Here is a 10,616-nt window from a genome sequence, read left to right as displayed (position 1 = left end):
GGTTTCACATGAGGGGAACAGGCCTTGGCTCCTTCCTGGCCTGCCCAGGTGCCCCTGTCGGGCTGGCAGGCTCTGGTCCCCTCTGTCACAGACCCCGTGTCCCTGGGGCTCTCCGGGGTGAGCCCCCCGAGGCAGACTCCCCTTGGGATGAGGCCGAAGGTCCCTCCCTGCCCAGCGCAGAGCCCCAGACACGTCTCTGCCCCCCAGACTGCACTAGGGGCTTTGTGAGCAGCACCCAGGGCTCCTTTTGCGTTTGCGGGGCTGGGGAGGAGGCTGGGAGCTCCTTATCGATGCAATCCTACCTCGGGCGGTGTGTGGGGCTGGGAGGGAGCGGGAGAGGCTGCGGGCAGCTCCCATTCCCCGGCAGCCTTTCATCCCATGTCCCAGCGCCACAGCCACCCTGTCTCCATCCCTGTTTACTGATGGGGCAGATAGGGCCGGGCCAGGAGGGGTTGCAGGTCCCCTTAATCGCGCTGTCACCGGCCGGACAGCCTCAGACACTCTCAGAGGATGTTGTGACTGCGCTGAATTACAATGTTTGTTGTTTCTCACTCCCAATAATTGACATTTGATAGCGACTACCGTAAAAGCGGCCGAGGCGCTGGGGCTGAGGCAGAGGAGAGGCAGGAGCCGGGCGCTGCGAAGCAGTTTGGGGACAGGGAGGGTCCTTTGTGCCTGTCCCCATGGGGACAGGGTGGGGAGGGGCTGTGGATGGGCTGGAGGCAGTTTGGGGGCTTTGGGTTATGACTTGGGGTGTCTGTGCCTCTCCTTGCAGGGGAATAAATCAGCCCCACGCTCCCGGAGAATGGGAACGGCGGGGTCTGTCCCGACCCCAGCCCGGTGCCGGTCCCGACCCCAGCCCGGTGCCGGTGCCCAGCGGCTCTGCCGGGCCGGGAGCTCGGAAAGCGGCTTTACAATTATTTTTAAAAATTCCTTAGAATACAAACACGGTTTGCAGGCGGCACAAGCGGGAATGCCGAACGCACGGGAGGGCTGCACAGACCCAGGGGGGACGGACAGGGAAAGGCCCCGGGAGCGGGGGCGGCTCGGGAGAGCCCCGGGACGGGCGGGCCCGCGCCCACCGCCCCCATCCCGGGGTGTCCAAGAACGCCAGGGACGCCGAGGTTCAGCCACTCTCTTTAATGACAGCTCGCTGATCTCCGTCAGCTCGTACAGCAAAGGGCAGCGCGCAGGAAGGGGCGGGCAGTGCATTATTTCCATACTAACTCACGTTTTAGTGCAGAACCCTACAGGACCCGGCGGGCCGGGTGTCTGTGCCCCTCGGCCGGGCCGGGGTGGCAGTCTGTCTGTCTGTCTGTCTGTCTGTCTGTCCTCACCCCTGCGCAGGCCGGCAGCGGCAGCCTCGCAAGGGGCGCCTGGGGGTGCCGAGATGCCGAACTGACCGAACAGCGGGGACCGCACGGGAAGTGCAAAAATTAAATGTGAATGTCAATAATAATTAGTATAGAGTAAATTAAAAAAAAAAAAAAAAAGGAGAGAGAGTTGCAGGGCTTGGCTGGGTGTTGTCGGGATCAAGTCACTCGAAATTTACTTGGCTGGTTTGTCGGAAGGAAGGAGGGGAATTAACAGGGTGAAGACCCTGGTGGGGAGCGAGAGAGGCCGAGAAATGCGGGCATCCCCCCGCATGTGCCTGCCTGGCCCCGCACGAAAATCCCGAAGCCCGCCCCGTGCGTGGCCACCACCCCGGTGAGATCCGCCGGGATGCTCCGCTGAGCCCCCGCAGCCTGGAAATGTCCCGAGCCCGGCCGGCTGCGGGCGGCTCTACCAGGCTCGGATCCCGTGCAAGCTGGAGATGCCCGCGTTGCCCTGCGGGATGGGCGCCTGCACCGAATTCAAGTCCCCCACGCCGAAGTTCATGAAGTTGTTTGCGGGCGCCGAGGGCTGCATGGGCTGCATGGAGGGGTAGCTGCAGTTGTAGTTGGCGTTGCAGGCGGGGCTGTTGTAGTTGGTGTACGCGGGGTAGGCGTTGTAGCTGTAGGGGTTGATGCTGACATTGTAGGGCGAGCTGTAGGGCGAGGATTCCCCCAGGCAGGGCTTCCCATCGCGCACCAGCACCGGCACCGCGATCCGCCGCGGGGGAGGGATCCCCACCATCTCCAGCGTCTGGTCCTGTCTCTGCCTTTTGCATTTGTACCTTCGGTTCTGGAACCAAATTTTCACCTGCGTGGAGGTGAGCTTTAGGACGTTCGCTAGGTGGTCCCTCTCCGGGGCCGAGAGGTATTTCTGCTGCTTGAACCTTCTCTCCAGTTCGTACACTTGGGCCTGAGAAAAGAGGACGCGAGGTTTCCTCCTTTTCCTCTGTCTGGGGCGTTCGGGATCTTCCAGGTCTCTTTTCTCCTGCTCCAGGCTCTTGTGTAGGGAACACAGCTCTGCGGCAAAATAAACGGGTGAAGGGAAAAAGGGGGAAGAAAAATTGTGCAAAAATATTATGAATCAATATTTAATTAAGAGGGTACAAGGCGAATGAGCCCTGGCTCTTCCTCGGCCTCGCAGGCCGCTGTGGCCACCCGCTCCTGCAGCCACTGCAGCCCTGCCCTGCTTTTATGGTACCTCCTCAGCAAAATTCCCGTCTTTATTGTTAGAAAACAACGGTGCCCCGTGCACTGATGTGAGTCTGCACTCAGCCCGGATTTATCGCCCGTAGCTTTGCGCTGAAACCCACCCCGACCCCCGAGCGAGCCAGGAATGGGATTTGTCACCTGCTTTGTGTCCCAACTCGAGGCCTCGCGTGTCGCCTGCAGCTCTGCCCGTCCCGCTGGGCAGGGGCACAGCCCTGGGGCTGTGGGACCCTCCCCGCCGTGGGCTCAGCAGGGAGGGGATGAAGATGTTGCTGATCACCAACCTCCGAGTACAGCCCCGCGCTGTCCCCTGTCCCCCGCAGCCCTGGGGACCCCCGGCCGAGCGCCCCAACCCCTCCAGGGCATCACCATCCCGCTGCCCTCCCTTTCCCTCCGAGCCGCGCCGCAGCAGGCTCGGCTTTACCTTTCTTGTCCGCCTTGGCCTCCTTGGCCGAGTCCATCTCCACGTAGCTTTTCACGTAGTAGGAGCCGGGGAAGGCGGCCGCGGTTTTGGCGGGGGGCGGCTCGGGCAGCTCCTCCCGCAGGTCGGGCAGGGCCGGGGGCTCGGTGGCGAACGCCTCCTGCTTGAAGGTGGCCAGCATGCAGGACGGGGAGGCCAGCGGCAGCTCCATGGGGCCCAGGCCGCCCTGCTGCTGCTGCTGCTCCAGGTTCAGAATGTCCTTCACCGAGAAGGGGGTGGTGGTCACAGGGCTAGGGAACATTGCGGAGGACAGCGGGGCAGCGGCCGCAGCCCAGGGTCATGGAAAAGTAGGTGGGGAGCGGGCGAGGTGGAGCAGCGCTGGAGCGTGGGCTCCCGGAGGGGGCACATAGCATTCCCGAGAGTAGCCCTGCCTTGTGCACTGCCGCCAGGTAGGAGCGGACCATAAGGCCAGGGAAGGAGGGACTAGGCAGTTTTTGGGTGACTTTAGCTTTCTATTGGCCAACATTGCGGTGATGGTATGAGAGATGCAAAGTTCCATGTCACCTAATATAGTAATACATCTCAAAAACAGCTCCGCTCTTTTAAAGGGGCGGCACTGCATTTATCCAGCTTTGCTGCAGCGGGTTTTCTTCATCCATTTGAAAAAAGAACCAAAACCAACAAAAAAAGAATGGCCTAATGCGTATAAAGTCACTATTGACGCTATCTATCATACAGTCAGATTAAATAAACAGGCCGGGAGGAAACCATCAACCAAATATGTGCTGATTTAATTTTTTTTTTCAAGTGAGAGAACGGAGGTTTCGTTTTGAGTATTCTGCAATATCCGATGGCAGGAACTAAAAAACGGGAGTTCACTGCTGTGTGAAGCGCGCTCAAGGGGAAATCCGCTCTCGGGGTTTATATAGAGATTCTGAGGCACCACAGCGATTGCAAAGTCCAGTGGATAGGAGAGAGACCCCGAGCAGCCCCTGCCTGGCTTTGGAGAGGGAATTGCCAATTGGGTGTTCCTCTCTTTTGTTTGTAAGGCTTTCAAACAAAACCCGGCACTGTCTGGGGCAAAATAAATTAAAAATCAACCAGTACAGGCGCGAGTGAGGGGGTTGCAAAATATTCAGGGGTAAGAGAGGAGTACGTAAAGCAAGGGGCCGCGGGGCTGCTGCCCCAGGCCGGGCTCCCGCAGCTCAGGTGGGCGCATGGCCCGGGGTTCCTGCGGCAGAGGTGGGGCTCATCCATTTAACTCGCATGGAGCCGCCAAAATAAACCTGAGCTGCGAAGTCGCAGCTTGCGGAGGGGCGGTTCGGGGCTTTGCGGGTTAGGGGGGGGCGAGAAAAAATATCAGAAATAATTAAGGAGTCTCCTTTAGCGCTCCAGCGTCCGGCTGAGAGAGGCACGGGGTGGGCTCGGTGGGAGCAGAGCAGAGAAACCCTTCAGGGATGCGGTGAGTTTGGGGGCCCTTGGCTGAGCCCCGCTCTCGGGAGCTGTACAAATCCTCTCCTCCCGCAGGAAGGGTGGGTGGAAAGGTGGGCACCTGCCCACCCCCGGCAGGACGGACCGGCCGCTGCCCCCCGACATTTCGTGTCTTGGCACCCCGGGCTCTTTCCGGACAGTTGAATTCCGGATGTTTTTGCGGGCGGTGCTGCCCGGGGCCGCAGCATCCCCAGCGCTCGCAGCCCCCGACCAGCCCCGGACCCGGCGATGACAGCCAGAGCCATCCCCGTGAGCGGGGAGGCTGAAATATTGCGATTTAACGAGGGGAGGGGTCGGCCGAGCCGCCAGCTCCATCTCCGCTGCTGCGTTTCCTGCAGACTTCCCTGGGAAATCGCTGCAGCGGGTGGATGCTCCTCTGCTGCGGGAGAAAGGGTGAAATGCCGGGGGAGAGGGGCCTGTGGAGGGACTTTGCAGAGTGTCTGCGGCACCCCTGGCCCTCCGAGGGCTTTCTTAATTTCGCTGCCTCCTTTTTATTCCAAGCGTATAGGGTCGGGTTAGATACAGCCTGAAATAACCAAGTGATCCCGATCCTCCCCAAACCCAAGCCGTGTCTCAGGCTCGCTTTGGTGACATCGCCGTTCTACGGGATGGCAGAAAGGGTTTCCAGCTCTCCCTTCCTTTATCCCGGGCCAGAACGCCCTTCCCGGGTCAGGCCTGGAGCTCTCAGGGCAGTTCCTGCCCCGGAGTTTCCCTGGGCCAGAAGCGCATCCCGGGACAGCCCGGGATTAGCCCGGGACTGCCGGGCTCCTCCAGGCCCGCTCAGCGGCGGCTGCGATCGATGCGGGCCCGGCCGCCGAGGGTGGAAGTGATTAATTGAACGATAAGCCCGAGCTATCATTTGGAATGTCATTAATGCGTCGGGGAGACATTCATTGGAGACAGACAGCGTTATCTCCGCTTTATCTTCAACAATGCATCACTTTTAATACTGCGGTTTAGAAACAAATGGGGGCTTTAGCCTTAGCCCTTCTCTTCGTGTTTATATTTTTGGAAGAATCACAACTAGTGGGAGTCCCGGGCTCGGCCCCCTGATAAATGAACATTAGCACTTTTTAGAACTACTGTATCAACAAAAAGAGCTGCAGGGCCGCAATAATTGGTGAAAAAGCAAACACTCGGCAAAGAGAGGCCAGGTCTGCTCTGTGTCCGGTTGATTGATGAATAAGTTACTGACATACAGCAGCTCACGGACTTTCCGGGTCGGGGCTCGGCACCCGCTCCTTCCCCCTTTCCCAGCCCCTCTCTGCCTTTCCCGGGGCTCTCCAGCACCCGCTGAAGGCAGGCTCCGGCTGTCCGGGGAAGGGACAAAGGTGACCGCCACTCCCTGCTCCGGACACGGCTCGCAGCCCGCAGGGTCCTGCCCAGCCCGGGGGAACCCGCCCGGGTGTGGACCCCGAACTCTCCCGCGTCACTTTTAACTTTTGCCGACTCGATTTTGATGGCGTTTAAATAACAAGGAAAAAAAAAAGAAAAAAGAAAAAAGAAAAAGAAAAAAGAAAAAGAAAAAAAAAAGGGGGGGTGGTGGTGGTAAGGAGAGCCAGGAGCACGAGGAGCGCCCTGAAACACTTTCTGCAGACCCAGGCCCCACGGATATAAATGGGGGAGACAGGGAGAAAACCCCGTTGCTGTTTTTCTGGCTGTCAGGGCAAATTTGGGGTGTCCTGTTCTGTCCCCCGCTGCCCTCACGCTGTTTGCAGGTTGCTCTCGCTGTGTCCCCTCGGGACTGAGCCCGTCCTGGCCTCTCGCAGGTGAGCGTCGTCATCCACGTCCGCTCGTTTCTTCTATCGGATATACTAAATGTTAATTAGTAATTTTCTTTTTGTGCTTTCTATTTTTTTCTTAAAAAAAAAAAAAAAAAAAAAAAAAAAAAAAAAAAAAAAGACACAAAGACTTTTCTTACTGAAACCAACGAGAAATATTCCCAACCCTGCAATTAGCTCCAGAGGGCACATCCTCTCTCCCTCTGAGCTTTCGACACCTCGGACTGTTTAGAGAGAGAGAGATGGTACCTTTTAAAAAAGTTTTCCTCCTAATCCCAGCCGGTTAAGATGTCCAGGGCCCCCTCCCGTTCTGATTCCCAGCTATCTCCCGAGGACTGTTTATACCTCGCCAGTAAACGCTGGGGTTTCAAACCTTGTCACTAATTGAGTGCTAACACTTCAGGTGCTATAGATTTGTTAAGAGCCAGTAGTCCAGAAATAGCCTATTAGGCTTTCCTGGCGAAAAGCGGTGCCAATCTCCCGGTTCCCAGCGTGGCGCCGGCACCCCGGGATCCCTGCGGGTCCCCGAGGGCTCCCCGGAGTCTTTAGGGCAGTAATTTATTTCCAGCCATTGCGAAGGGGCGCTGCGAACTGGCGGGGCTGAATAAACCCTGCCGGCGGGGCTGCCCTCCGAGGGTCCAGGAGGGCGCTGGGGGCTCGTGGGGGCGGCTGGGGCCGGGGAAGGTTTTGCTTTCACTCCTGTGGAATTCTGCAGAGGGAAAAGCTTTGGAGCTGTCCATGCGCGCCAATCCGCCGCAGCTAAATCCTCTTTTTCTTCCAACTTTCCCCACCGCCCCTTCATTTCTCCCATTTTTTAAAAAATCGGGTTTTTATTCTCTTCTTTCCCCCCGGTCTTTTTGATCTCTAACGAAGCTCGCTTTTTCCGGCCGTCAAAAAGAGAGTTTTGACCTCGACGTGAAGCCGGCCTTGGAGAGGGGCCTCAGCTGTGCCCGGTGGTGCTCGGGAGCGCTGCGCTGCGAGCCCGGGGCTTCCCCCGGGACATCCCCGGTACCGGGCGGCGGGGCCGGAGCCAGGCCACCCCTGCCACCACCCCTGCCACCACCCCCGCCACCCTGCCGGGTCCCAGCTCACCCCGCCGGGTGCTCGGGGAATAATCGCGCCCCTTCCCTCCGTGCGACCGCAGGGAGAGCGCGGATGCAGCCGAGTGTCAGGGCACAGCACGAGAGATGCAGCAGCCGGACAGCACCGCGGAGCCTTCCCTTCCCTTCCCTTCCCTTCCCTTCCCTTCCCTTCCCTTCCCTTCCCTTCCCTTCCCTTCCCTTCCCTTCCCTTCCCTTCCCTTCCCTTCCCTTCCCTTCCCTTCCCTTCCCTTCCCTTCCCTTCCCTTCCCTTCCCTTCCCTTCCCTTCCCTTCCCTTCCCTTCCCTTCCCTTCCCTTCCCTTCCCTTCCCTTCCCTTCCCTTCCCTTCCCTTCCCTCTCCCGGGTCAGTCTCCCGGTCACCCCGGACAAGCCCCTCCGGTGGTTCCGGTCCGGGCTGGGCACCCGGCCCCGCTCCGGGGGTGACTCGGGCGGGGTGACCCGGGCAGGAGGACTTTGCAAACGCCTCCCTGGAGTTTCCCCTCCTGCCCTGGGCTCCGTGCCTGGAATCTGACAGTTCAGCTGGTTCTTGCACCTCGGGTGCTGGAAGTGATTTCCCCCCCCCGGCTGAAGCGAAAGCTGGGAGCTGGGCAGTTAAATGAAAAGCTTTAATTTTACCCTGTTTGTAATTTTTTTTTCCTGTTTGTAACTCTGCTGTTTCGCTGGTGGGGAGAGAGCGATGGAGGAGTTCTCCGACCTTCCCGCCGCCCTCTCCCCGTCCCCGGCCGCGTTATTTGCGCTTCTTTCGGACCCGCCGCTTTTCTGCGCTCCAGAAAAAGTTTTTTTAAGGGTCTAGGTAATCCCCCAAGCGTTTATTCGTTACGTTTCCATGGGGAAAGCATTCAGGGCAAGAGCCATACGGTGATTTTTAGTGACGGGGAATTAAACCACCGAAGGGACTTTGATGTGACATTGCTCTGTCACACGAGTCCCGCGGCCGGGACGCTCCGGTGTCCGGTGAGTGACAGGAAAACAGTTTCAAAAACGAAATACCTTCCTAGGACTGTGGAGTCTGGGCTGCTTCGAAGGACAAAGCTCTAAACGCGGCGGGGCTTTGTCCCCATCCGCCTCCCCCGGACAGGAGGCTCCGCTGGGAACGGCAGCGGTGCTTGGCCGGGAAGCCCGAAACTGCCCCAGGATTTCAGGGTGTTTGCGGCTTGTCTGTCCGCACGATGTTTTCCAGAGGAGATAAAGGTCTGACTTCTCGGGTGCTTCCTGCTGGCCGTGTAAAATCCGATCCGTCTTGCGATGTCACCGTGCGCGCTTGGCGCTCCTCGGGAGCCCGGGGGGGCCGGGCCGCTCAGGGGGAGTCAAGTTTGACATGAGAGGGTGTTTGGGCTTTTATTTGTCTGAAAAGTGTCCTGTCCTCGCCCACACACACCCGCAGAGGTGAGGGACCGGCCGCGCTGCCGGCATCGCCCTGCCCGGGGGTGCGGGCTCAGCCCCGGGGGACTGCGCGCTCCCCCGGGGCTCCTGCAGCGGGATCCAGCCCGGCCCCTACCCTCTGGAAAATCCCTTCCTGAGGGATCAGCTCCGCCGAGACGGATGGGAGGATGAACCCGGGTACTTGAGTTACAGAGCCCTGACCCTCCGCTCCTCTCCCGGCCGCGTCCCCTTTGCTCCCGGCCCGTGACCCACAACGGGAGAGCCACGGAATCGGCTGTGCTGGGCGAGCCGCGGGCGGGAGGGCTGTGCGTGAGGGCTGTGCGTGAGGGCTGTGTGTCCCCGTCCCCTTTTCCCCGTCCCCATTTCCCCGTCCCTTTTTCCCCGTCCCCTTTTCCCCGTCCCTTTTTCCCCGTCCCCTTTCCCCGTCCCCTTTCCATGTCCCTTCCCGGTCCCCGCCGCTCCCTCGGGGCCTGCTCGGGGTGGCCGCTCTGCCCTTCCCGCCTGTCCCTCGCTGCCCAAAGGCGAATTCCCGCTCCGACCCCGCTTCTCCCGCCGCTCTCGGCTCTGGGCTGCCCCGGGAGCCTCCCCGTTGTCCCGGGAGAGGCTCCTCCGCTGCCCCGAGCGCCGCTCCTGCTGGAGAGCTGCTCCTCTTCCAGGTAATAATAAATCATTCCAAAAACCCACAACAACCCCCTCCTCAAAAACCGACATCCCCTCCAAATTCGACAAACCAACACCTACCAAATCTTTTAAAAAAATGAAGGAATAAAGGAATGCCCCTGGCTGCAGGGGAGCTCTCGGAGCCGCGGTTATTTTTGCCCTGTTATTTTGGCAGAGCCGGTTCCTCCTTTCCCATCCTGAATCCCGCAAACGGAGGCACCGGGAAAAGCTCAACCCTGCTCAATCCTGGAGCAGAATCAGAACTTTGAGCCGGTTGGTTTTTTTTTTGGAAGCGTTGGGTTTATCCGATGTTTAATTTTGTAAAGGTCTGGCGGGGAATGGATCGGTTTCTCCACCTCTCTCGAACGGTTCCGTTTTTGCATCCTCTCCGGAAAGAAAAAACTCCGGGTGCGCCCGCGGCTTCTTTCATAGAAAGCAAACGTTTGGGAAGAAATCCCTGCAAAATTAAAATATATGAGAAAAAGAAACTGGTAAATACAGGCACGAGAAAAGGTTTTCATCAGCGTGCTGAATGTATAAGTTATCGTACATAAAGCACAGATATTTCAAGTGCATGGCAAGAAGAAAAGGGTAGAAAGAAACAAAAAGTTCTTGTAAAGGTTCTTCTAAATTTTTACCTTGTTTTTTTTTTTCCTCTTCTGAGTAAAAGTTTCAAGTTTTGTATGTATTCGGGTGTTATTATTATTATTATTATTTTTATTTTTATTTTTATTTTATTTTATTTTCAAAGGAATGGCGCATAAATAAAACCAGATCAAAATTTTATTCCCTAAATTTTGCCGTAATTATCAGCCCGATTTTAAGCGGTAGATTTAAACGGCAGCCTTTACTTTTTTTTTCCCTGGAGCCCCAGAAATCCAACAAAAAAACTGGAGGAGAGGAGGGAGAAGTGCCCGGGTGTCTCGGTGCTTTCCTCCCTCCCAGCTCTGTGCGATCCCTGCCCGGATCAAGCCCAGCAGCGGCCGCCTTTTACTTTTGTCAATTAAAGAACAAAAGAAATAATAATAATAATAATAATAATAATAATAATAAGTGAAAAGCACAAAACATTAATAACCTTTTAATTTCACGGGCGGGGATTATTTGGTATAGAATCGAAAGGATTTGAGGTTGGCTGTTGCCGCTTTCTTACACTTTTGTCCTCTCTTCTCCCCGGCGGTCCTTTGGAGTTATTTTGGT

The 10,616-nt window shown here is 57.5% G+C and overlaps 1 protein-coding gene across 1 annotated transcript; it reads right to left on the bottom strand.

Annotated features, from left to right (window-relative positions):
• Window positions 1-1,238: 1,238 nt before the first annotated feature.
• NKX2-5 (NK2 homeobox 5) lies at window positions 1,239-3,430 on the bottom strand. The gene is made up of 2 exons (XM_063413739.1): window positions 3,004-3,430; window positions 1,239-2,390 (listed from the first exon to the last, which is right to left on the bottom strand). Exons 1-2 carry the CDS (start codon window positions 3,299-3,301, stop codon window positions 1,783-1,785), a joined length of 906 nt encoding a protein of 301 aa, XP_063269809.1. The 5' UTR covers window positions 3,302-3,430; the 3' UTR covers window positions 1,239-1,782.
• Window positions 3,431-10,616: the final 7,186 nt, after the last annotated feature.

Source organism: Prinia subflava, chromosome 16, assembly GCF_021018805.1.
Source record: "Prinia subflava isolate CZ2003 ecotype Zambia chromosome 16, Cam_Psub_1.2, whole genome shotgun sequence".
NCBI classification, from domain to species: Eukaryota; Metazoa; Chordata; class Aves; order Passeriformes; family Cisticolidae; genus Prinia; species Prinia subflava.
Note: the sequence above shows the minus strand (reverse complement) of the source record. Positions and strands in the feature narration are given on the sequence as shown.

Excerpts from the sequence above, each read along its gene's own strand:
- NKX2-5 (XM_063413739.1), bottom strand. The coding sequence starts at position 3,301 with ATGTTCCCTAGCCCTGTGACCACCACCCCCTTCTCGGTGAAGGACATT. Across the intron at positions 2,391-3,003 it reads GGCCAAGGCGGACAAGAAAG|AGCTGTGTTCCCTACACAAG; the intron begins GTAAAGCCGAGC and ends ATTTTGCCGCAG.